The 27,735-nt window shown below is 46.3% G+C and overlaps 1 protein-coding gene across 1 annotated transcript in view; it reads right to left on the minus strand.

Moving 5' to 3' along the window:
- Positions 1-10,674: 10,674 nt before the first annotated feature.
- RHEB (Ras homolog, mTORC1 binding) overlaps positions 10,675-27,735 on the minus strand; it is a 31,169-nt gene continuing 14,108 nt past the window's right edge. Inside the window, exons 2-8 of the mRNA XM_084787787.1 lie at positions 23,735-23,806; positions 20,735-20,802; positions 18,412-18,494; positions 15,118-15,174; positions 14,970-15,017; positions 14,309-14,390; positions 10,675-11,174 (exon numbers count right to left, since the gene is read on the minus strand). Coding sequence (XP_084643913.1) covers positions 11,082-11,174; positions 14,309-14,390; positions 14,970-15,017; positions 15,118-15,174; positions 18,412-18,494; positions 20,735-20,802; positions 23,735-23,806 — 503 coding nt within the window. The 3' untranslated portion in view covers positions 10,675-11,081. The remainder of the gene's footprint in view (positions 11,175-14,308; positions 14,391-14,969; positions 15,018-15,117; positions 15,175-18,411; positions 18,495-20,734; positions 20,803-23,734; positions 23,807-27,735) is intronic.

Consider the following 27,735-nt stretch of genomic DNA (forward strand, 5'->3'; position numbering starts at 1 on the left):
GCCCTCTGTGTTTGTTGTTGATGGAGACTGGTATTGCCCCAAAAGAACCTAATGACTCTAAACAGCTGGGATAAATAAAGTGGTTTGTACCCCGTCTCCCTACTAACATTCTTTCTTGTAGCTAGGGTAAGAAGTTGGTGGAAGGTAGGTAGAGGCTTCAATGCCCCAAATAAAATAGTTAAAAAAACCAATTGTCAGCGGGTATGGTGGTGCACTCCTTTAACCCCAGCACTCGGGAGGCAGAGGCTGTGGGTTTGAGGCCAGCCTGGTCTACAAAGTGAGTCCAGGACAGCCAAGACTACACAGAGAAATCCTGTCTCGAAAAAAAAAAAACTCAACAACAATTGTTAACACTTGATTCCAACTGCTGTCTCTACACAAGCATGCACAAGTAAACACAGAGTGCGCGTGCATGCGCGCGCGCGCGCGCGCGCACACACACACACACACACACACACACACACACACACCATGCTGTGCAATTTTCACTGGCACCCATGCCAAAACAGAAACTGCACCATCCAACATGAACTTCCCATTAACCCTTCCTGCAGCCCCTCCTCCTCCTTCCCCCCTCCCCTGAAACAGGGTTTCTCTGTGTAACAACAGTTCTGGCTGTCCTGCAATTTGTTCTGCAGACCAGGCTGACCTACACAGTGGTCTGTCTGCCTCTGCCTCTTGAGTGCTGAGATTAAAGGCACATGCCACCATACCTTGTTTCTTTCTTTCTTTTTCATTTCTTTTGGTTTTTTTTAAAACAGAGATTCTCCATGTATCCCTGCCTATCCTGGACCTCCCTCCGTAGACTAGGCTGATCCCAAACTCAGAGATCTGCCTTACTCTGCCTCCCAAGAGCTGGGATTAAGGCATAAACCACGACCGCCTACCTTGTGACTGGTTTATTTCACAGAGCAAAATGTCTTCCAGATTCAGAGATGTCAACTTTCTTCTTTTTGAAGACTGACCAATATTCCACATATGTAGATAACTGGTCTTCTTATGCATCATTGAGAAAAGCCAAAGCAGGAAGCAGAGGCAGAAAACCACAAAGGAATGCTGCGTACTGCCTTGTTCATGTGCTGCTTACCTTCAGCTATTTTTCTTATAGCCCAGGCCCACCTGTCTAGGAATAGGGCCACCCATAGTGGGCGTGGCCTTACAACATCTATTAGCAATCAAGAAAATGTTCCTGTGGGCTGGGCACAATCTTTCTTCCCAGGAGGAGCCATCCCAGGTCTGCTCTCCTGCTGTATGAACATGTGTGTGTGGATCAGCTGAGGGACCCCTGCCAAATTGTTGGGCATCAAACAAGAGTAACAGCAAAATCGAACTATTCCAGATTGCAATGCCACTTGCATTTAACACCCCCAGACTGTCACTAACTGCATCAGAGGAAGAGGAACACCAGAGCGAGCCCAGACGGACGAAGTAGGATTTGAGAGACAATAGCTCAGACAGTGATAAAATATGCTGATTACCACTGGCTGCTAGCAGTCTTTCTAAAAAAAGAAAAGAAAGGAAAAATGTGTCCTTATAGAGAGGGGTCTAATAAGCATTGGGGGAAGCTCTTCTTTAGTGTGTGGTGCTTGGGGGGGGGTGTGTCAGACTCTGGGCTTTGTGTGTACTAGGGAAATACACCCCACAGACCTACATCCTCAGCCTCTGCAATAACTATGTGTTTGTTTGTTTGTTTGTTTGTTTTTGGTGTTGTTTTTCCAAGATAGGGTTTCTCTGTGTAGCCTTGGCTGTCTTGGACTTGCTTTGTAGACCAGGCTGGCCTTGGACTCACATGGATCTGCCTGTTTCTGCCTCCCGAGTGCTGAGATTACAGGTGTGCGCCACCACGCCCAGCTGATAACTATGCTTTTTAAATGCATAGCTGTGAATGATAGAAATTTGAGGGTTAGCACAGCAAGAACTGGATTCCAAATGATCAGAGGGAAAGACTTTATGGATGCCTTCACCAGCCAGACAGAATGTTGGGAAGAGGAAACAAGCTGGTGCGGTGGTGACACACGCCTTTAATCCCAGCACTCAGGGAGGCAGAGGCAGGTGGATCGCTGTGAGTTCCAGGCCAGCTTGGTCTACAAAGCAAGGCTACACAGAGAAACCCTGTCCCGAAATAAACAAGCAAAAAACCCACCTATCCCCCCAAAAGAAAGAGGAAACAGTAAAAACAAGCAAAAAACAAAACAAATAAACAACAACAACAAAACCAACCCAGGCCCAGTGGGGAGAGGGACCTGCCACCACGCATGACCACCTGTGGTAGACTGAGTGACAGTGGTCCTCATAGGTTCCTATGCTTGAATGCTTGGTTCCCAGGTGTTAGAACTGTTTGGGAAGGATTAGGAGGCATGGCCTTGTGGGAGGAGGTGTGGCCTTGTGGGAGGAGGTGTGGCCTTGTGGGAGGAGGTGTGGCCTTGTGGGAGGAGGTGTGGCCTTGTGGGAGGAGGTGTGGCCTTGTGGGAGGAGGCGTGGCCTTGTGGGAGGAGGTGTGGCCTTGTGGGAGGAGGTGTGTCACTCAGGGTGGGCTTTGAGGTTTTAAAACCCTACACCATCCCCAGTTAGCTCTCTCCGCCTTGTACTTGTGGAACAAAAGGTAAGCTCTCAGCTACTACTCCAGTGCCATGCCTGCCTACTCCATGCCCGCCTACCTGCTGCCATGCTCCCCACCATGACGGAAGGAGAGACCCGAATCCTTGTCTTCTGACCTCCACAGGAGCACTGTGGCATGCGTAACCCCAAAAACATACAAAATAAATCAGTGAAGATGTAATAAAAAAAAAAGATCAAATAAAGCATGTTATTTAAGACATAGTCTCACTGTGTAGCCCTGGCTCATCTGGAACACACTCTGTAGAACGGCCTGGGGCCTCGAACTCATTAGAGACCCACCTGCCTCTGCCTGCCAGGTGCTGAGATTAAGGGCGTGCATCATTGGGGCTGGCAAACTCTGGAAGGCTTTGCCACTGGATAGGGATGTGGGGTGGGGGTGGGGTGAAGTGGGGGACGCACAGCCAGGGACTGAGGTTGCAAGCTCCTTCTCAGGGTCCCAGGACCAGCTCCCTATGCCTGCTTTCTTCTCCCACTCTCCCTGCCTCAGCACCAGCCAATGAGAGTGGGGTATGATGAGGACCCATTGTACGGCTCCCTCGTGCCATCCTTCCCCAAGGGGGAAGCTTCGGCCTTCCTCTGCTAGCTGGAAGATTTATGTCACCGGGAGATCCCTGTGGTCACTCAGGGGCAGAGTTGGTATCAGACAGCTCTGTGCCACACCCTGTATGTGTTCTCCCTGTGTCTCCAATGCCACTGACCCCTGGAAAGGGATCTGGGGTCATCCTGACATGACATGATCCCTGTCCTACTGTGAGCCACCCAATCCCTGCCCCTCTTGGTCGGCAGTGAGGTTACAGAGAAGGCAGAAGGAGCAGAATCCAGCAGTGATTATGTGCGCTCGAAACATGGGTGCAGGAATGGGGCCCCGCAGGCACAAATGTCCTTCAGTTCACCCACTGAAATCTCAGGAACGACGGAGTGTTTCAGGAATGTTACGCAGTGTGGCCCTGTGCTTCTGCGAACCTCAACTCTGCCTCCAGCTCAGGGCTTAGCTGCAGTTCTAAGATGGAGAAGCAGGAAACAGCGAGGGCTGGGGAAGGTGCCAAGGAAGGGGAGGAGGGGCCAGGAGGAGTGATGAGTGATGCATCATCTGCCTAGCTCACCAGGGGAGCAGGCTCAGAAAGCTGTGGTGGCCCCTGCTCTGAGGGTGGGGTTTTGACCCCTGCTGTCACAGAGGAGCAGTGAACTTGATAGTTTTCATCAAAGCTGCCACGAAGTTCCTGAAAAATCACCCAGGTGGCCATTGTCATCATGGCTCTCAAGCTGCAGCTGGAGGACTTGTTTACGGTTCTCTATAGTCCCTCAAGCAAGTGGGGGGGGGGGGGGGGAGACTCAGATGCCTAGGATGCAAGAGGGTTTCTACCTAGCAAGGCGATAGTCCCTTTGGTGTCTGCATGTTGAAGCTGGAGCCTCTCAGAGGACCCCGTGAATTGATCATAAGGACGCTTAAGGCCCGCAAGGGACTGGGGTGCAGGGTCACCCCCAGGGTGTGTACAGCCAAGCAAATGTTTTTCTTGCAGGACCACAATCTATATGAATGATTTCAGTCAGCACAACTGAATCACCTTGGTGGCCCCAATCTTGGATGACCTAGACCCTGTGCCACCACACCCTTAGTCCCAGCACCCAGGAGGCAGAGGCAGAGGCAGGCAGAGCTCTGTAAATTCAAGGCTAGCTTAGTCTACACCAAAAGAGTTCCAGGACAGCAAGGGCGACACAAAGAAACCCTTTCTCAGACAAACAAACAAACAAGCCAAATTGAGGACTTACTTTTTTTTTTTTGGCTTTCGAGACAGGGTTTCTCTGTGTAGTCTTGGCCATCCTAGACTCGCTTTGTGGACCAGGCTGGCCTCCAACTCACAGAGATCCACCTGCCTCTGCCTCTGCCTCTCAAGTGCTGGGATTAAAGGTGTGCGCCACCACACCCCAGCGAGGATTTACTTTTAGTTTTTGCAGGGAGACAATTTAATCCTGCTCAAGAGACGGCTGGAACCACCTGGGCTCAGACAAGGTTGCATTTCACAGATGGGGAAGCAAAGGGTTGCAGGTTACGTAGCTGGCAATAGGTGGTCACAGCCAGTTCAGACTGCTCCTTTACTCCCGACCTCACACCAGGTGCTGCAGGGAGGCAGGAGCCTGGGGCCCCTCTGAGCATCACTTCAGTACCTTTTTGCACCACTTACAGATGCAGGAAGGTTGTGCCAAGCAGCCTCCTTCACAGCCTAGGAGATGCAGACATCAGCACGGAAAGGGAGCCTTTCAGCTGCTCCGGCCTCTGTAGTAGGCTGCTGCGGCATTTTAGAGTGAAGCTCAGCATGCTTGCCTCACCATCAAGGTTACATGAGAAAGGCTCTGACCTACTGGACTCTGCCAGTCCATATGCAGTAGGAGTGAAAGACAAAGCCACCAGGTAGCCTGATGCCTGCCTCAGTGCAGAGCCTTTCTCTGCTACGTACAGGCTGGCCCTGCCCAGGCCTTTGGGCAGCAGAAAGAACCATGGGAAAGGTCTTGATTAACTGAGGCCACAGTATTTGGAATCTATGCTGTCATTGGTGAAAGTATATATCATAAAAATCATAGAGCCAGGGCACATGTCTTTAATCCCAGCACTCAGGAGGCAGAGGTAGGCGGATCTCTGAGGTCGAGGCTAACCTGGTCTACAAAAAGAGTCCAGACCAACCAAGCCTACACAGAGAAACCCTGTCTCAAAAAACAAAAACAACAAACACAACACAATAGGACCAGTGGTATGCACTGACATCCTCCCAGCTAGTCAGGAGGCTGAATCAGAGCTGAGTTTCAGGGCCAGCCCTTTTGATAAGCAAACCAGTCCTGTGGGAGCTGATGTGGGGCCTTCAACATCCACCTGGTTCCTGATGATGAGCCAAGGTCTGGTTACTACAGCTTGCCTAAACTGTTGAGCACTGGCTGGTCCACATGCTACTGCATTGCAATAACCGTTGGGGACTGAGCGCTGAAGGCCCCAGCTAGTGACACGGGACACTGAGCAGCAGGTCACGGGATGAGTGAATAATGGCAAGCTTGCATTTCTATTACCATGGCAGCAGAATCCAGTGTTCTTGATGCTACGGGTCAAACTGGCACGAAGGATTTTTCTCAGCCTTTGTAAGCTGGTGTGGAGAGGCCACTCGGGAGCCCACTCTGCCTGGGTGGATGTGGAACTTGGGGGCAAGTTCACATTGCTGTAGAAGTCTGGAGCCGCCCACCATGTTGGTGACTGCTAGGGAAACAGGAAGCTTTGCAAAGCAGTGAGGACTGAATTCTGATGACATCTCAGGGAGGCCATCAACGGTCACTTATGAGCTGTGACTGTGTTTGTCAAAGGCTCTGGAAACATGCAAGCCTGCAGATTTTTTTTGTTTTGTTTTGTTTTGTTTTTCAAGACAGGGTTTCTCTGTGTAGCCTTGGCTGCCCTGGACTTGCTCTGTAGATCAGGCTGGCCTCGAACTCACAGAGTCCAAAGGAGTTACCCAATAGTACGCAGGTGCAGAATTGGGGTCCTGAGTCCTATTTAGTCCAGCTACTAAACTGAGGGCCCTGGCTGTAAGGCTCAGCTGTGTTCAAACTTGGTCCAGTAGAAACAATGGGCTAAGATGGAGGATCACTGCCAGCTGCCCCTTGACCTCTCTGAACTACAGGCCTCCCCCCTGTAAATAGGGAGGGTTCGTGAGGTTAATTCAGTCACGCTTTTGCTTTCCAGGAAGTTGCCAAGAGGGGGAGACAGCAGGAAGGAGGGCAAAATCACCATTTTGCTCTATGCAAAACTTTCCGCTAGGGGGATGTAAAGGCGTTAAGGCAGTTCCGGACTTTTCTTTTTTTCTTTTTTTTTTGGGAAGGGAGGGGTTTGGAGACAGGGTCTCTCTGTGTTAGCCATGGCTGTCCTGGACTCGCTTTATAGACCAGGCTGGCCTCCAACTCACAGCGATCCACCTGCCTCTGCCTCCCATGTGCTAGGATTAAAGGTGTGCGCCACCACGCCCGGCTCCCGGACTTTCCTAGAAACACTTTGGCAGGCAGAAACCAGCCTGCTCCTTTGCACATGCTTTGAGCTGAGGCGCTCAGTTCTCAGGCACACAGATTTTTTTGGGGGGGGGGGGAGGAGGCACCCAGCTTCAAGATCAGAAGCAGCAGCATATTCTGGGTACGCTGTACGAACTCCAGATCAGCAGTGCTGCATTCTGAGTCTGATTGTATCAGGCACGCAGTGGATACTAAGTGTGAAGACGCCTTTCCACACAGTAGGAGAGGCACTGATTACAAAGGAAGGCCTGGCACTGCCATACAGTGGACAAATGTCGCAGCAGGTGGAATGCCCAGAACGTGTGGGACGCAGACCACAGAGGTGGGCTGCCATTGGCCATGACTGGCCTCAGTACACAACGGGAAGGCTGCTGAGCGCTGACAGCAGGACTCTCCACAGTCTGTGAGCTGACAAGACTCCCCTTATGAAGGGAAAAGGGCTGCACGTGAACAAACTCTTTAGAGAATTCATCATGAGAAGTCTTGCTTTGTAGGAAGTATTAAGGTACCCTTTAGGATGAGACAAAGGACCACGAGACAGGAGCTGTAATCTACACAAAGAACCACAGGACATCTGCAGAGGTGTGAGATAAGAGGTAAAAGGCACTGGAGAGATGGCTCAGCAGTTAAGAGCATGTACTGCTTTGGCAGAGGCCACAGTTTGATTCTCAGCATGCAGGCTGGACAGCTCATGGGCTTCTATACAGCTCCGGGGTACTCAATGCTTCCGAGCGCCATGGGTAATCACACACGTGTGCACACACCTAGACATACAACACAATAAAACTGAGCTAGGTGTGGTGGCGCATGTCATTAATCCCAGCACTCGGGAGGCAGAGGCAGGAGGATCACTGTGAGTTCGAGGCCAGCCTGGTCTACAAAGCGGGCCCAGGACAGGCAAGGCTACACAGAGAAACCCTGTCTCAAAAAACCAAAAATCAAAACTAAAACCAACAAAACCACAAAACAAACAAACAAAACACCTAAAACAGGTAAAAAGATGACACATGGGTCACATACACCTCTCTCCTTCCCACCCCCACCCCCTTTCTGGGGACTGAATCTAGGCCTCCTGCACAGGGGAGCTCTGTCCCACTCCCATAGTTTTTTGGGGTTTTGTTTTCTTCCCCCCATAGGGTTTTCTGTGTAGCTTTGGCTGTCCTGGAACTCACTCCATAGACCAGGCTGGCCTTGAACTTGGGGATCTGCCTCCTGAGTGCTGAGATTAAAGATGTACACATCTGGCCTTTCATCTCTCATATTTTTTTTTGTTTGGTTTTTGGCTTTTCAAGACAGGGTTTCTCTGTGTAGCCTTGGCTGTTCTGGACTCGCATTGTAAACCAGGCTGGCCTCAAACTCAATACCTGCCTCTGCCTCCCAAGTGCTGGGATTAAAGGCATGCGCCACCACCGCCCGGCTCATCTCTCAAATTTTTAATACGCAATTACAAGTCTGGTAAAGGCACTCAGTACATCAAAGTGTCCTTTCATGCCAGTAGCAGCAGACAAGGGCAAGTGAATTGAGTTACACACACTAGCTTGCTCTTTCTTTCACTGGGTACTGAAATCAACTTGGTATTAATCTGAATTGGGGGTGTTAGAATTAAGATGTTATTGTACTTCTCAGGGTAAGCAGAGCTACAAAAACCCGAGAACTTGAAGCAGTTCAGTAGAAGCTCTGTTTCACAGCTCCAAGTGTGTGACACGCGGGATAAGAGACACACCTGCAAGGACCCTGACAATCATTAGCTCTGACACCTGCTGTTCTGGATGAAGAGCCAGGCTTGAGCACATCAATGGTGCTTTCGGGTGAATGTGGAAGCCTCTGGAAGAGATGAAATGGAAGACAGAGGAGGGGCAGACATAGGTTACAGACCACACCAGCTTGGAGCTCTGAAAACATCAGCAAAACCGCACTGGGCCCTATTGCCACGTGGCCTGGATTTGGCTAATTGCTAAAGAATTGTGAGTGGTGGAGGAAGTATGCTTTCTCCATGATGGTGCTGGCTGAGGTGTCGTGAGTTGGAGGGTGTGCAAATGCAGATCTGGATAAGACAGAGAAAGAATAGAGGTGGGCCGTGACTGCCTCGGGCTGGATGAGTGAGCAGGGCATAGCTCTTGCGAGTAATGCCTCCCTTCCCTTCCTGAAAAGGGGGAGGCAGACCTCATTTGTGAGAAAAATCAGTAACTATGCATGGATTGCTGGGTATGGTGACATATACCTGTACCAGCACTTGGGTAGGAGAACAGCCAGGGTGGCACAGCAAGACTCCCTCCAAAAGGAAACAACAAAAACCACTAGCAATGCCCGTGAGAAAATGCAAGTGGATAAACGTGGAGCCCAGAGATGATGGTGGGGACAGAAAACCCACCAGGCGTAACAGTTTGTGTTCTTCTCCCCCTTTCTCTCCTCTAACTCAGAGATCCGCCCTCCCAGGCAACTGAGTTAAAGCTATGAACAAATAAAATCAAGGCGAAGGGTTGAGGGCAGGAAAGGCCCAGTGAGAGACTTAACAGAGCAGCCAAGACTAGTGGGTCAACAAGTCACCGGAGGACTCCAGGAAACGCAGTACCACAGACCAAAAAGACTCAAGTGTGTGGACTGTGACCAGAAAGACTGCAGAACACACAGGTGGTGTGTGGGGCTATGAGGTAATAAGCATCTTTAAGGAAAACCTATGAAGGGAGCTGGTGAAGAGCTGTCAAGCCAGGGAGGCCCAGCAGACTGTTGCTTTAATAAAATTCCATGTAAATCTTCTCTTGTAATTTTACTTGTATTTTGAAATTCAATTTTGAGCTGTAAAATATTTTTAAACATAAACCTACTTTTACATTCATGCTTCCTGTAGCTCAATGAATCTAAGATTACTTTCATGTGCCGCCAAGGAAAACATTACCCTTTATGACATAATATCTAGAGCTCCCAATTCTGCTCGAGTGGCTGGCAGCAAGCTCCAGCAAGCCTTATGTCTCCTCCTCCCCAGTACAGGGCTTTTCTTTCAACTGGGAATCTGATCCTAGGTCCTCATGTTTCCATAAGACTTCACCAACTGAGGCATCAGTTGTAGCGATATTTACATGGAAGAGGGAATCCACCGGCTCCCTCTCCCTGGGCAGTGCTCACAGACCTGGTCACCACCCTGCAAGAGCTACGCATTGCATTATGCCAGCTGTAGCATTTGCGTGGTATTAGAAATGGCCCTGTGAAATTTTAACGAGGAAGGGGCTCCATTTACAACTCAAGTTCACCTATGGAAAAGGGGGCAGAAAGAACCTAAGAGGTGGAGGATGGGAGGAGTCTGTGAAATGCTGCCTTCTAGGCATGACATGGCTATTGTATGCAGCTACAGTTTCCTGTAGAAGATAAAAGGCCAAAAGGCTAGTTAACATTCCAATAGATGGCAGTAACTGGACTCAGGAGAGGGATGTGCTGGAGGTAAATGTGGCAAAATGGGAAGAGTCGGTGTAAATAGAATCAGAAAATACTGTATGGCTGGGCACGCTTTTAACCCCAGCAGAGGCACACCAATCTCTGAGTTTGAGGCCAGTGTGGTCTACAGAGCGAATCCCAGGACAGCCAGGGCTACACAGAGAAACCTTCTATTGAAGAAAGACACCCCCCACCCACTACATGTCCTGTGTGTGTGCACGCACGCACACACATGAAAAAAGACCCCCAGACCTAGTATCTGCTGGCGGCAAGGGCAGCCCTTGCTGCTAGCCTGCTGGCCAGAGGCCACAGAATCAGCAGGCACCCACCCTGGAGGCTTCATCTTCTCTGGGTCCCTGGAACCCACAGAGCCTGCTGAGTGCCAGTAGATGAACTCCCAGAGTACGGTTCTTTTGTTGTTTTGTTTTTGAGACACTGCAACTCTGGTTGGTCTGTAACTCCCTATAAAGCCTAGGCTGGCCTTGAACTCAGACTGACCTGCCTCTTTGCTTTCCAAGTGCAGGGATTAAAAATGTGCACCACCACGGCTCCTCGTCTAAACACCACATCACGGAATGCAAAGGATTAAGGTTTGCAGCTATTTTATTTACAAGTATACATTTAACACAATGAAATAAACACTGATATATTGAAGCCTAGTTAATAGTAGTGTAACATGTGTATCATTTTGATGATTACATTATTTTAAACAACAAACTACACTGAAAAATTAATGCCGATAAAATTCTTGGTCATAATATTAAGAAATACAATATATAAATTGAAAATATGATTGTTTAAAATTTGAAAATGGAAGTGAACTCATTTGGACAGAGTCAGACGGTAACATAATCTGAAAGGGGAGGACCTCTGACCCAAATGACATCTTTCAGGTTAACAGAAAAAAACAGAAGCATAGTTGTCTTCAAGGATGACGAGCAGTTTGCTTCTTCAGGTGGAATATACTCCCAGTGTGCTCTGTAGCAGAATCGTCACATCACCGAGCACGAAGACTTCCCTTGTGAAGCTGCTCCATCTATCTTTTCTGCTTCCAAAATTATTCTTTTAAAAACATCAACAGCAGTCTGAAGAGAAGGTAAAAACAGTGACAGGATCAGTTCTCAGTAGATTCTGAGGAGGGTAGCTACTGACCTGTTCTTTAGGTCCAGATGCCCCAGAGCCCCTTGCTTTTTAACTGCAACTAGCCCAGCTTCCCTCACCCTGCTCTGCCCAGAAGTGGTCCATGATGCTCTCTGGATGTTTGGGACCCTGCCCTGTGGCTCTTTCCTAAGGAGTCCTTTTCTTCTGGGACCACTGGCACCCCAGGCCTCCTGCAGGGGAGGTGCTCTTCTTGCCCTGCCTGCTCCTGCAGACCCAATCCTTCTCTTGGCATCCCCAAAACCCCAGCCTTGATCAACTCCTTTCTTACCCTGCCTCCCCGAGCTGCTTCTGCAGACACCTACAAGCCCTCCATCAGCAGAGCTATTCCTCCTGGGCACCATGCCACTAATCACAAACCCGTCTAGCCAAGCTCCCAGGAAACCCTACTCCTTCCAGTCCTGGTCTTCTCTAGTGACTCTCACCCCAACCTTAGTCCTGCAGTCAAAACTACTCTAGCCACTTTACGTCCGCCCCCCCGACCCCCGGGATAGGGTTTCTCTGTGTAGCCTTGGCTGTCCTGGACTCACTTTGTAGACCAGGCTGGCCTCGAACTCACAGTGACCTGCCTGCCTCTGCCTCCAGAGTGCTGGGATTAAAGGCGTGCGCCACCATGTTTGGCCTTCCTCTGGCCACTTGAGAAAGATCTCCTTTTTCTGAAGCAAACTGTCAGTCTCTGTTCTTTTAATACAGAGAACTATGATCATGAAAATGAAAAGCTACTGTTTTAGAAGGCAGGACCTGGCCTCGGCCCCTCATTACCAGGAGTCAATTCTAACATACATTTATGTGTCCCAACAGTAACGCCCTAGCTCACAGAGTCCATAAGGGTCAATCTGGCAGGCCTAGCGTCTGACTCCTTTGACGTTCCTCCTGTCCTAGAGCTAACCCCTTTCTGCTCTTTTCTCTGGTCAGCTTTTGCTCTCACAGTAATGAACCCCCTGACTCAGCAAGCACGTCTATCAGCATGTCAACAATGCTTGGCGCAGGGGAGCATGCCCTGCATACAACTGCTCACTTTGGACCTAGGTACAGTCCCTCAGCTTACCTCTCCCCCTGGCCCCGGCTCATGGCTACCTGCTCTATAACCACTGGAAAACGAGCTGTCTTCGCAGCTCAGTGTGTGCATCTAACTAACTGTAAGCCAGTCCCAGTGGCCATCTCTCTTGAAAGGCACTGGCTTGGCTTACGTGCTTATCAGAATGCAACGCCCAGGAAAAGAGCGGTGCTCTGGGTGGGTCTGAAACTGGCCATACTGCCTATACCGTGAATCACAGCGACCTCAAGTTCTCTAACTTCTTTGGATTTAAATTTTATCATTTCTAAAATGAGATAGCTGAACAGATAATATTGAGAACAGAGTAGACAAATGATAAATATAAAAGTGCACACAACCAGCCTTTACTCCTGCCTTTACTCCTGCTCTCTGGATTTCTTTCACTGTCTGTTCCACTACACCTGAGTTGATGTACACAAAGAAATAAACAGAGCTAACAGGGGGCATAAAGGTTAAGTGAGTCCACCTCAGTTCTCAAAGAATGGCTGAGACAAAGACAGGGAAGACAGGCTGCAGGGAGACTCTTGGCTCCTGGCTCCTGGCTCTGACAAGTGCAGCTAGCTAAGCCTGTGAGCCTGGAGTTTCCTCAGAAGGGTAAAGTCATCTTAGTGGCCACATGATGAAGTGGTTCAATACTACGAACCACTAGAGAGTACAAAGGGACAATGGAGGAGGATGTGTTAAGCTCAAGAAATGTCTTTCCCAAGCTTAAAGAAGGAGTGCAGTCTGTGTGCACTGCCTGGAAAACACAGCACAGGCTACCACAACACGCCAAGGACTTGAGCATGCTTTGAGGAAGGTCAGGCAGCGAAGCGGGAATAAAAGTGAGGGATGGAGGCATCAGTGAGCATGGACACCATAGGTCTGGGCAAAGGAACAAGTGTAAACTGAAGCTACGAATAAAAAGCAGCAGACTTCTGTGACATGCTCTAGTACAGAAATGACACTTTCTTTAAAGGGACAGCCGTAAGGCTAAAATTGGCAACAAAACAACTCTTAATAATTTCTGTGTTATAAATAACTATGCAACCTCAAGAGGAAATAGAGATGGAGGGCTGACAAGATGTCAGATTAGATGACTTTGCTTGTCATAGGTTCAGACCCCCCCCCAATCCTGTATGGGGAAATTGGCGAGGGGGAAAGGATTGGGTCATCTTATCTCATAGAGAATATTTTTATATGAACTTTTAAAAGTAAGCCAACAAATCTTGCACTCCAAAGAAAAAAAGGACCCCCCTTTTTTGTGCCCCAAACTGGACATGCGACTCAGCATTCTTAGAACCAAGTTATTAATTTATTTTTTCTCATTAACAAATTCAAGAAGTTGTGGGCCTCTAGAATGCCCTGGGCCCAAAGGTTCTGAGGACGCTCTCCTAGCAGTCGTCTGCTTGCTGTGCCACCGTTTGTTCGTCATTCCATGGGGCTTATCTGCCTTCGTCAACCCAGCCAAGAAAAGAGCTGGGCCTGGCCAGGTGCGTGCTGCCTTCCTGCCCTCCCAATCACCCAGTCTGTGTCTGAACTGTGGACTGTGCAGAGGAGCCTGCAGAATAGCTATTTGACTATATTTTGACTGAGGGCTTGCACTGCAAAGCCAGGCCAGTGCATTACTTACAATAAGAGGGGTTTATTTATTAAAAAACACAACAAACAAAACCCCACGAATCTGACCCATTTTCTAGTGAAAAGGATTCCACAGTTATACAGTTAAGTCTCCTTGTCTATGTCTTATTTCTGCTCTGGCCTATGGACACAGCCACAGGAACAAATGTGCTTTCAACAAGTATGCCCTTCTCTATATGCATTCTAAGCCCACCTCAGTAGAATATTTCTCTTTGTTTCTGTCTCTCTCCCTCTCTGTTTTTTGAGACAGGGTCTCTCTGTGTAGCCTTGGCTAGCCTGGATTCGTTTTGTAGACCAGGCTGGCCTTGAACTCACAGTGATGGTGCCTGCCTCTGCCTCCCTAGTGCTGAGATTAAAGGTGTGAGCCACCACTATCTTGCATACCTGATTTTCTTTAGCAGAAGATTCCAAAAAAGCTGCATTCCAAGATTCTGCCAAAGCCTTTCCTTCTTCATAACTGATCACCCTAAAGGGAGAAGAAAACTCTTGACTCCTTGTTCTCTGTCATTTTAAAAAAAGCGTCAACTAAGTTATCAGAGGCCCCACTTGACCAACCTTCCTATCAACAGAATCATGTGCTCTATGCCATCAGGAAACAATGCTGGAGCACTTAGCTCCACCTGGCCTGGATGGCAACAAGCCTTTGCAGGTTCAGGAAAGTGACTGTTTTCCAGCACTGCAGCATCAACCACGATCACCTGTGCAAGGTTTTAAGCAACTTAGGGCCCGGGAAAATCCACCACGGCCACAGTTCACCTGAGCATCAACCAGCCCAGGATACTCTCAGCTCCTCCCAACACTCTGCCACTGGGCTCCTTGGACATGGTGCCCTTCTCTGATCACAACTAGTATGTGTGAAAACTGGGACCCTGTCTTGGTATTTAACCTCAAGAGAATGTCCTGGCACGCTCCTTGTCCTAAGTAAGTATAGCATTTACACTGTCTACTGCTGCTACTGTACACAATGGCAACACTTTTGCCATGAAAACAGAATTTAAAATAGCATTTTGGTGACTAAATCTCCATGGACTTAAGAGCTACATACCTTTCCATATGCAGGTCTTTCTTATTTCCAACCAACATAATAGGTATCCTATTAGGAGAAAACACAAGAGCCAAGGTAAATCGATTCAGCCTTTCTAGCTTAGGAGACGCTAACATGCATTTATAAGAAGAGACACGGTGTTACTTACTGTACTTTCCCCACCATATCCAACAACTTGCCGTGGATAACTTTAATTACTTCAAAACTACAATACAAAAAGTGTAGGAACAGACATCATTTTAATGAAGAAGTTTAAAAAGTTACATATATTAAAAAAACAAAAAACAAAAACAGCACAGATTCACCATTTTAACTTGAACAAAGAATTATCAAGTCCTTTCACATATGACACCTGGTAATCCTTATTGAGACTACTCAAAGGCAGACAGGTTCACGCTGTTTAAGTCTAGCACTGGGCTGACAAACCATAAGAACACCTATTTACCCTCAAACTGCATTTATCAAAGAACTGAGTGTTTATATGGGAATCTGGATAATTTTTTTGTGAGGTGTTTTCCCCTAGTGATCAGCCCTGTTACTCTTCCATTTTCTCTTTCTTTCTTTCTTTTTTTTTTTTTTTTGAGGCAGCCTCAATGTTTCGATGTATAGCCCTGGATGGCTTGGAACCTGCTACCGGGACCAGGCTTAGCTGGTTCTGCCTGCCTCTGCCTCCCCGTGGTGGGATTAAAGGCATGTGACATCATGCCTGGCTTCCCCTCCTTTTCTAGGCACTGTCATTCACTGGGTGCTGCCAACCCTTGTTTTTTTAAACTGCCATCCATGCCCTGATGATCCCTGAGCATATCACAGTGATTAACCTAAAATACTGCCACAGTGGGATCATTTACACCTCTGGCCACTGGCTAATGGACACAAGCTGTTCCCACCCTCACTCAGAAAGCCTGGTGTGAGCATCAACCAGCACACACTGCACCACTTTTGAAGTGGCCCAGAACCTGACAGCCTCCCACTCCTCTCTGTGGTCCCTCGGTCCAGCTCTGTGCTTCTCACTGCCGTTGGCTTCCACCAAGATGACTCCCAAGTCCTGACTTCTTTTCCTTCTTCCATCCACCTTGCTGGGCCTCCAGCACGGCCAGAACCTTCCACTGAAATGCCCTCTTCCTTGAGATCCTTGACCATTCTCCCTTATTTGTTTCCAAGTCTTTACTCTATGGCTCTTTTTTCCCTCAAACTGATTTTTTTTTGTGCGGGGGAGGGGGCTCAAGACAGGGTTTCTCTGTGTAGCCTTGGCTGTCCTGGACTCTCTTTGCAGACCAGGCTGGCCTCTAACTCACAGATATCTGCCTGCCACCATGCCCAGCTTCAGACTAATTTTTAAGTTATGTTTATATGTGTCTGTATATGTGTGCCTGCATAATCTAGAACAGAGCACTGGAACCCCAGGAGCTGAAGTTACAGGATTCTGTGGACTACCCAATGTGGGTGTTGGGTAGTGCATTCTCATCCTCCGGCCCCTCTCCCCACCACCCTCCTCAATGGTACTTCCTAGACTTGTTTCGCCTACATAAATCCACAAACTTCCATAGCTCTCACCCACTTCTTTGCAGTGGTATCCAGTATCATTGTCAGGGGCGGACATAAGAAACTCCAAAAAGGCTCAGTTTTTGAACAAAGACTGCTGAACACATCACACACCCCATTACTGATAAGAATTAAGCTGGGCAGTGGGGCACACCCCTCAGCTCAGGTCCCTCAAGCGTGTACAGTGAGTACTCGTACCTACTAAGCCACCTGGTCAGCCCAAGCTTCCTTATTTTTAAAATTAGCAGAGATGGCTCAGAGGTTAAGGGCGCTGGCTGCCCTTCCAGAGGTCCTGAGTTCAATTCCCATCACCCACATGGTGGCCCACAACCATCTGTAATGGGATCTGATGCCATCCTCTGTCGTACAAGTACACATAAAAATATATAAAAAAAAATATAAAAGTCTTTAGGAAAAAAACCCAATTAGTTCAAGGCAATATAAATGTAATGTCAAATGCCTTTTTTTTTTTTTTTAAAAGACAGGGTTTCTCTGTGTAGCCTTGGCTGTCCTCAAACTCAAGAGATCCGCCTGCCTCTGCCTCCCGAGTGCTGGGATTAAAGGTGTGTGTCACCACACGCAGCTTTACTCTCTTTTTCAATAGTGATTATGGTTATGGTTCTAGAATAACTTGTTCTTAGCCCTCATTTGTTCAGTAGATAAACGGTCCCACTGTGTAGCCCTGGCTAGCCTGAAACTCGCATGTAGGCCAGGCTAGCCTTGAACTTAGTAGTCTACCTCTGCCTCCTTGTTGCTGGGACTAGAGCCACAACACCTGGCTGGGCATGGTGGTGCACACCTGTAATCTCAGCACTCAGGGAGGTAGGGCAGGCAGATCTCAGTTAGTTCAAGGCTAGCCTGGCCTACATATGAAATAATCCCATCCCTGCAGTCAAGTTCTACTGGACAGCTGGCCTTGAGTGTGATGTGGGAGACTTGGGCATGAATCAGTGTCACATACAGCCTATGCAACCCTGGGCAAGTTACCTTACCAGCTGATTGTTTAATTTCTTTCTACAGAAGGCGAGAACCAAAGCATCTGAAGAAGGGCTACTTATGGTTAACAGTCAGCGATGGGCTATGCCTGTAGTATGGTTGCCCTCAGGTGCCTTCCCTAATCACATTTATTTATTTATTTATTTATTTATTTAACCTAGGGTCTCACCGAACCTGGAGCTTGCTGACTGGCTAGAATGGCTGGCTATCAAGCCCCAGGGGTCCTTCGGTCTCTAAATCCCCAGTGTAGAGACTACAGGCACAGGCTGCTATGCCTGCTTCTACATGGGTGCTATGGATCTAAACTCAGGTCCTCACACTTGGAGAGTGGCATTTCCATGAAGTCTTCAAGGACAAACCATTGACACAAATTCTCCTTGCATATCCAGCCATATCTGTTTTGCTTACTCCAACAGTCCACTCCTTTTGTGACAATGGATGACATTCCTGGTGACAAATGTGTGGCTAAAAGAATCAAAATCACTAACAAAACAGTGGCTGCATTTTCAGTCAGCAAAACACTATTATTCAAAGTCCACAGGATAAAATATTCAAACAAACTCAAGTCCCTAAATTGTATTGGTGAGTCAATTCTGTATTAACATAGTCAAAACACACAAAACATAAAACCAATTCACTGTGTCCCATTCAAATAGCAGAAAAGCTCAGATCACATTCAGTTACCACCTAGACAGCCACAGGTAAGAAAACACATTTTATTCTATCAGTGTAATGGGATGTATTGAGGACTCTAGTTCCTACAAATAACCTGACTGCATCATTTAAAAAAAAAATCACTGAAAACATTTAGTGTAATAACCAATTCTGTTACTATTAATTTTAGCATAATCATTTAAAAGGGTCTATGTATAGTAAATAAATTCAAGCAAGCAGCTAGTCTTACCTTTTGATTGATGTAACAGAGTACACAAGAATATAACCATTAATATCTATGGAGTATGTCTGAGGAAAAATGGAATATTCATCCTGTAGAAAAAAATTAATTTTATTTGAGTACTCTTCATAGACCAGAGTAAACAGGTGCCATGCTTCATTGCTATGAACTGCACATTAAATATAACCTTAAAGAACTACTAATATTAGCAAAGGTGAGAATCATTCAAAGTAGCCAAATCTGAATGCATCATCCAGTAACAAAGAACTCATCGGAGTGACAGTGGCAACCCAAGTTCTGCTGCTTTCAACTGCACAACACACAATCATCCTTGACTTAGGATCCTGTCAGTTTTATTACTTCCATTATCAGACCATTAAAAACACTTAAGACTGTTTGATGTCCAACTGTACCTCCAAGTTTAGAGCAAAGCCATTCCTTAGAAGAATGCACCTGTGTTGACTTGGAAAGCCACAGGGAGACATTTCCTCCCCAGTCTGTTTAGATGTCCCTGTCAACAGAGTTATAGCAATGCACTCTCTTGTCTGAGGGATATCAAGTCTATAGAAACCTCAACCTAACCATCCAGTGCAGGCTGAAACCAGGAAAGCAGCAGGCACAGCAGAACTCATCCTTTGTCTTCAGGTCACTGGATAAATAAGAATAATTGAGACTCAGAGCCCCACCCACCCCCTTTTGGAAACAGGGTCTCACTATGCAGACCAGGATGGCCTCATATTCACAGAGGCCTCTGCCTCCTGAGTGTTAGAATTAAAGGTGTGTGCTACCATGTCCTATCTGACGCAAAGCTTCTTAGAGGGGTTCCAGACTTAGCCCCCACTTTCTAGGGGCTTTAAAAAAAGATTCCAAATATCCAAAAGCAGACTGAAGGCCAGGTAATTTGGGAGTCCCACTCTAAACACTTTGCCCAGGACCCTAAATCTGGTTTACCAACAACAGCAGCAGTCTCGTTCACACTAAATGTGTCTTCATTCAGGCAATAAATTGTCTATTCAACCACAAGGACAGAGAGAAGCCTTCCAAATTGGTCCTAATCCTACATTGCCAGGGGCTCATACCATCTCTTGTTTTAATAAGCCCCAGTGCACATTCTTTTTTTTTTTTTTTTTTTTATTATTATGCATACAGTGCTCTGCTTGCATGTACACCTGCAGGCCAAAAGAGGGCACCAGATCTCATTGTGGATGGTTGTGAGCCACCATGTGGTTGATAGGAATTGAACTCATGACCTCTGGAACTGCAGTCAGTGCTCTTAACCACTGAGCCATCTCTCCAGCCACCCAGTGCACATTCTTTCAGAGATTACAATGGGCCTGTGGGATAGAACTGCTAATGTCTGACTGGTTCAGCATGATCCACCACAGACTCTGGATGTACAGGCTGGGGAAAAAGAGCAGTGGCAGTACTCTAGACACTCAGAGTTACAAACATTGAGGGTTTATTTGCTTCCAGTACAAAAACTCCAGGTTCCTCTGGTGCTAACACCACTTAGTTCAGTTCAGCTATCTCCTGCTTCACCTGTTCATTCTGTGCTTACTTCCTAACAAAGCAGAAGAAATTCATTTCTAAGTACAAGACACATCACATTATTTTAATTATTTTAGGTCCATTTCAAATATGCCCAGGTTCTCTGTGCCACACGCCTCCATTCCACATTGCAGAAATTCGTCCTCTTACCCGCCTGCTGGCCTGACCCTTTGTGACTCTGTGCTGCAAGGCAGGAAGAGTCAGAGCTGAAAGCCCAGCTCTTTATACTCCTCACCCTCCAGCGAACAGGGACAAATTCAGTCTAACAAAATGGTTTCTAGGAAAGGCAGGACTGGGTGCCATGGAAACAAGGCAGCTAAGTTGTCAAAGGGCTTTTCTGTTCCCTGGAGTACTCTTCTTTCTCCTTTGTCCCAAGTCAGTATCGCAGCAATGCATTCCATACACCACTGCTGCCCTGATTAAACTTCATTAACCTGAGCCCCCACCCCCACCCCAAAGGATGCGGGAGAACTTAACTTCTGGTAATTACTCATCAAATCAAATCCACAAGTAAATATGACCACCACACAATCTAACCAATCTGTTGTGTCCAGGCTCAAGTCCTCCTAAGATCAAATCTGCTAATAACACAGTTAAAACAGCTGTGAAGGAGAACAATTCCTCAGAGATCGGCCATGCGGTCTCATAAAAGGCCAGGCAGACAGAGAGCAGTACCATTCTGCTGCCCCCACAGCCTGAGACCTAGGAGTGGGGGGTGGGGGGTGGGGAATGCTGCTAGGCAGGGCTGTCAGACGCACTGCAGGGGATTCTGAGGGTCACTTACCTGCCCCGCTGTGTCTACAAGCTGAAGATGATACTCTTGCCCATTTACTGTGATCAACTTTGTGAAAGCTACAAGGGAAAAGAGAATAAAATACTAGTTTAAATACATTAGCTCTGGATCACTTACAAGTTTGAACAATGACAACTGATCAGACTGAGTCCCTAATAATCTTGGCAGAATTGCCATTAATGGAAATGAATAAGCTTTGACTGTACAGAGTGTCTCCTTTCTTCATCTGCCTGCTAACAACTGCTAATGAAAAATCAAACTTGAGGAAACCTTGAATCCTTCCCAAAGAAATTGCAGGCAGGCAGTAATTCACACTCTATAAAACCAACCTGACTGTTCTGTGGAGAGCACTTATGAACAAGTGAACTATGCCATGTAAAGCCTCCTCAATACTACTGTACCAGCAGCGCTATTCCACATGCCTGGGATGCTCCAAGTCCCTAACCCTGAGCTGACATCTCCGTGGATAGGAAACCCATACAACCACCAGAGAACTTGGTATTATGTCTAGGAAGATGGCACCAGGCAGAAATTATATTAACAGAAAAGCAAAACAAACTAACCAAATAAGTCAAGGGTGAGGGAAGAAGATACTAGAGATGAAAATGGCCAAAACACATTTTATATACACATGTAGTAAAACACTCCCCTACCTCCCCCCCCCCCAAAAAAAACCCAGTTATCGCATCCAGCCAGTTTAAAATATGCTAGCAATGTTGTGAAAAACAAGGAAACTGAACATAGGGAGTCTGGGCATGGTGGTACCCACTATCTAAGCACTCAGAAAGCAGAGGCAAGGTGATCTTAAGAGTTCCAAACCAGCCTGGAAAGATAGATGACTCAGGTTAAGAGCACTGTCTGTTCTTCCAAAAGTCCTGAGCTCAATTCCCAGCAACCACATAGTGGCTCACAACCACCTATGATGAGATCTGGTGCCCTCTTCTGGAGAGCAGGCACACATGTGGGCAGAATACTGTATAAATAATAAATAAATCTTAAAAAAAAAAAAGTTCCAAAGCAGCCTAGGCTACATAGCTAGTCTGTCTCCACCTCCTACTCCACAAAGATATGAGTATTAACTAGGTGAAGCCTGAAGTCTGCAAGTTAGCTATTTACTAGTGAAATCTCTGCCCCGCCCTCTTGTTTCTCTGTGTAGCTTTGGCTGCCCTGGACTTGCTTTGTAAACCAAACCAGGCTGGTCTCAAACTCAGAGATCCACCTGCTTCTGCTTCTCTGAGTGCTGGGATTACAGGTGTGCAACCACACCCAGTTACTAGTGAAACCTTACGTTAACAAGAGTCACAGATTTCTAAAACTTAGGCATTTACAAAGACAATGTGACTATGGTATGTTAAGCATCCTTAATTTATATCCACCAAGACAGCTACCAGCAAGCCATGCTTGGTAACACTGCAATACTCTTCATCAGAATATCTTAATCACAGCCAGCCACATGGTGCTGACGCCCACCTCCCCCCCCCCACCTTCTCCCTCCCCAAACAGGGTCTCTCCTGTGTAGCCCTGGCTGTCCTGAACTCACTCTGTAGACCAGGCCAAGGCTGGCCTTGAACTCACATTGATCCACCTGCCTCTGTCACCAGCCACCACAGCCCAGCTGACACACACTTTTAATCCCAGCACTTGGGAGGTAGAGGCAGGCACATCTCTGTGAGTTGAAGCCAGCCTGGTCTACAAAGCAAGTTCCAGGACAGCCAAGGCTACAGAGAAAAACTCTGTCTCAAAAAACCAACAACAACAACAACAACAAAAATCCTAACCACAAATGACAATGCCAACCAACCCTGAGACAGCACAGGTTATAAATGGCTCCTGTTCTTGCTTTTAAACCATAACCCTCAAGCTGAGTACACATTAGGTTGTTAAGGGAACACTACAGAAAAGGTAAGAAAACATCTGCACAAGAAGTACTTCTGCTGGTCTGTTCTCTAAACTAGAAAAAACATAGGTGTTGTTTGTTTGTTTTTTCCAGACAGGGTTTCTCATCCTTCTATTATCCTATAATTATTAAAAAATGACAGAATCCCAGAACTTTTTTTCTAAATGCTTCTGGAGACAAATCCTCCATCAGGCCTGGTCTCACATGCTTGACACCCTGGCTCCAGAGTCTACTAGGACCCTAAACAGTGAAGAAGGACATCTGAGCTCTCAACAGAGAAGCTGCTCTGGACGCGCTGATCATCAGTACAGACTGCACTCTGAGCATCTCTAAGAGTCTCAAAGCCAGGCTGGAGAGATGGCTCAGAGGTTAAGAGCACTGACTGCTCTTCCAGAGGTCTTGAGTTCAATTCCCAGCAACCACATGGTGGTTCACAATCATCTATAATGTGATCTGATGCCCTCTTCTGTCCTGCAAGTGTATATGCAGGTAGAGCACGGTATATATAATAATAATAAATAAATAAATCTTAAAAAAAAAAGTCTTAAAGCCAACCAAGAGAAGGCTGTGGCCGCACGTGCCCTTTCCTGCTTATGATATGAAATACAACAGCCTCAGAGACCTCTTTCCAGTGCTGCAGCATCTGCTGCCATCCCACAATAGCATGTTTCCCAGCAGCCTCTTTTAAGTCTTCAGGACTCAGAGAGCAGGGCGCTCCTCAAGGCACAAGGGTTTGGAGTGTTTTCATTCTATTCAACTTGACACCTAAACAAAGAGTTCCTGCTGAATGGAGGGGTGGGGATAAAAATAAGACTGCACTCAGCTCCTTTTTGCTGTATACCAAAGCTCCAGTGTGGGAGCAGATTTCTAATGACTGAGAATCACTTTCTTTATGTCAGAGGACATGGGCACTGAATAAAAAAGAATTTGGGGTACACTGAAGAAAATTTCTGACAGTATTCTTTAACTTACCTATTGGAGAAATATAAATTTAACAGATTACCCCCTGCAACCAAACCTTCAAGATTATACAGATAGTATTTGTGTACAAAAACTGATTTCTCAGTTCCTAGGTAGTTGAAAACAATACTCACTGTTTTCTATGGTTGGGTCATAGGAATCAACAAATTGGCCTTCAACAAACTGGATTGTCAATGAGGATTTTCCTGTAAAAGAGAACAGTTTAGAATTATTGGCACATTTGGATAAAAAAAAACTGTTTGCAAAAAGCCACTCAAAGACTAGAGGGACAGCTCAGGGATTAAGAGCCATGTGGACGGAAACTGAGTTTGATTCCCAGTACACATGCTAGGCAGCTCACAAATGCCTTAAGTCTAGCTCCCCTCCCACACACATAGTAAAAAATTAAGATGTCGATAGTTAAAAACAAACAAAACCCATAGCAAAAAACCATCTAGTAGGTAAAGAAACTGAAGTTTTAGGAATTACCACTTGTCTAAGTAATTTCAAAGGTGAAATAGATTTAATTAATTTGCTTTATATGAGAAGATTAATCAATTAAGCTATAACCATATGAACTTTTTTTTGACTTTCATAAGTACTACTGACAAACAAGCATATGGGAAAATGTTAAGGAAAATTCTTTAACAAAAGAGCAGAGGCTGGAGAGATGGTTCAGTGGTAAAGAGCACTGGCTGCTTTTCTGGAGGACCTGGGTTTGATTTCCAGCACCCACTTAGTGGCTAACAACTATCTGGAAGCCTAATCCTGGGGATTGGACACCCTCTTTTGACTTCTATGGGTAGGTACCAGGCATATAGATAGCGTACACACATACTATATATACATATGCAAAACATTCATATACTTTAAAAATATAAATCTAAATAAAGAATTAAATGAACAGGCAAACAAAAATGGGGAATGGGGGAGGCAGGTACAATTCCTGCAAATTTCCCCTCCATTTCAGTAATTAACAAGTTGAGTTTGTGTATGTGTCCATATACATGGCCTGTGGAAGCTACACAGAGTCTTGGATGCTGTCCCTCGGGTGCTGCCAACCCTTTCTCTTTTTATATAATAGAGCTCCAAGGCTCTACCAGACTTCCACTTCCCCATGCCTGGGATCAGAAGTGCTTGCCATCACAGCTGCCAAAGACAGAACAAAACCAAAAAACCCCACACTGTGGATGCTATAGATTGAACTGCAAGAGAAGTACTTTACAAACTGAATTGTCTCCCCAAACCCTCGAAATATATTTTATTAGTGCATATTAACTGAAAAAAAAAATAGGTACAAAAATTGTGCAAAATCTCATTCATAGTAACATACATAGTTTACTTTCATTATATTCATAACCCTATCACTCTAGTCCCCTCCACCTCTTGGTGGGCCCCTCTTCCTCTTAAAGAGACCCACTTCTATTTTCTTTTCTTTTCTTTGCAATGTAGAAACAAGTTTTATTTAAGATCTGAAATACAATTCCTAAAATATCAACTTTTCAGAAAACGGTGGCTACACAATAATGCACTGCCTCTATCATGTTAAAACGTGCATTTGACTCAAATACAAAACCCAAGAAACAAACCACCATTCTTCAGCAATTTGAGCAAAGATAGAATGAATCCCACTTCTATTTTCATGCTTCTCTTCCTTTCCTTCTTTCATTTAATTACTTTTTTTGGGGGGGGGGGTTCAAGACAAGGTTTCTCTACGCAGCCCCGCTGGCCCAGAACTTACAGAGAGCTGCCTACCTGTCTCCTGAGTGCTAGGATTAAAAAAATATATATATTAATTATGTATACAGTGTTCTGTCTGCATACAGACCTGAAGGCCAGAAGAAGGCACCAGGTCTCATTATAGATAGTTGTGAGCCACCATGTGGTTGCTGGGAATTGTAACTCATGACTTTTGGAAGATCAGTCAGTGCTCTTAACCTCCCAGCCACCTTTCCAGCCCCTGAGTGCTAGGTTTAAAGGTGTGTTCCTATACCACCCAGCTTTGAATCTATTTTTCAAATCTACATTCTGCAGAGAAGAGAAATTTAAAGGGTTTAATATTTTCCATTATTTTAATCAATCAATCAATTTTGAGATGTTGTCTCTCAGGCTTTGGCTGGCCTGGTGGAACTTGCTATATAGACTCGCTTTTGGGTTGCTGGGTGTGCAGCACTACCCAGGACAGAAAGCAGTGTTTTGTTTTGCTTTTTAAAGACAGAGTTTTTCTGTGTAGTCCTGGCTGTCCTGTAAATTCTTAAAGCAAGTTCTAAGCCAAGGTAATTTCATATGCTATCCCTGACACTTGCCACCACACTGCATGTTCATGTGTGCTTTTTTTCAGACATTGTCAGTGTTACTAGGTTATCAGCTTTTAAAGGGGGGGGGGCGCTTCTTATTGAAAATACTCCTTAATATAGAATTCTGAGCTGGGCGTGGTAGCACTGGGAGACAGAGGCAGGCAGATCGATGTGAGTCCTAAAGCAGCCTGGTGTACAAAGTGAGTCCAGATCAGTCAAGGTTACACAAAGAAACTCTGTTGCGGGGCAGAGGGAGGGATTCTGTCCCAATGATTGGAAAGGCCTAAGGATGCCCAAACAACTAGTATTCTGAGTTTCACAGGATCACCAGTACAGAGCTTGTATGTTAACACATCAAGAACTAGAACTCTAATTTCTTACTTCCCTATCTGCTTCCTTAATGTCTTCTGGAACATGTTAGAACAGGGTCCATAACTCCTGCCTCCATTATTTTTGTCAGGAAACAATAAACTGCGTCTTACTCATCTCATTGCCTCAGATATTATTACATGTCTTCTACAGGCTTGCCAGACTTAACTCCCACTTGGAAAGACCTTTCAACTCCAATCCTATAATGACAGGCAGGTGCAGTTCATGCTCCCCACATCAAACTGAATGGCACAGCTCACAGGCCTAGGAATGGTTTCACACCAAGGAGCCAGACGTTGAAATTAAGAGGCTGGAGAGATGGCTCAGAGTTTAAGAACACTGGCTGCGCTTCCAAAGGTCCCGAGTACAATTCCTAGAAACCACATGGTGGCTCACAACCATCTATAATGAGATCTGGTGCCCTCTTCTAGTGTACATACAGACAAAACACTGTGTGTGTGTGTGTGTGTGTGTGTGTGTGTGTGTGTGTGTGTGTGTATGATAAATAAAATTTTTTTAAAAAATTGAAATTAATTCATAAAAAGTAGCATCCACACACTGGAAGACAGAAAACCTCCCAGTTGGCACTCATTTACTCCTCACCAGTGGCTTGGTCCTTAGGACAAGCAGCATGGACTCCTAACTTCTTCATGGCCAAAGAACTAGAGCTGCCAGCTGAATCCACTGCTCTGAGCTCACTGACAACCTGGTGACCTTCTCAGGTCCAGTCACCACTGTTCTGCCTCTGCCAGCCTCCTGCTGCTTTGACTTCTTTGTTCTAGCCGCCACCGCCACTACCAGATTTCTGAGTGTATGACTCATTCTTGCCATTCTGTCATGAGCACAAACGTCAGTTCTTCATGGAAGCCATCCCAAAACCCATCCCACCTAAGGTAGCACCTGTTCCTAACAGTCCTCCTGTGGCTATCTGTCATCTCTTCTCACCACTCCGAGTTATCTGAAACAACCATCATTAATCCACTGAGATCCAGCTTGACACACTGCACACTCATTTCTAAAAGAAAAAGCGCGAGGCTCAGGTCTCATTTCTTCTATTCCGATAGGTTAACAGAACAATTTCACTAGCATTCATTGGCACTGATCACGGGTGTTATGGCAATATATTCTAAGCCCCAACACTCGGGTCTGTCCGTGATACAGCAGCAGCTCAGGAAGGACACAGAAGTTGAGTGGATGGTGTACAAATGAGATCAGGCTAGACGTGCTATCAATAAAGAAGACTATATTATTTCCAGGAACAAAGACAGCAAGGAAGAAAAAAATCCTTCTCTGTGTAGCCTTGGCTGTCCTGGACTCACTTTGTAGACCAGGCTGGCCTTGAACTCACAGAGATCCGCCTGCTTCTGCCTCTCGAGTGCTGGGATTAAAGGTGTGCGCCACCACTGCTCGGTGACCTACACTTTTCTTAACCTGAAACTTGCTCTATACCAGACTGGCCTTGAACTCAT

This window comes from Acomys minous, assembly GCF_964271855.1.
Source record: "Acomys minous genome assembly, chromosome: 6".
In the NCBI taxonomy this organism is placed as follows: domain Eukaryota; kingdom Metazoa; phylum Chordata; class Mammalia; order Rodentia; family Muridae; genus Acomys; species Acomys minous.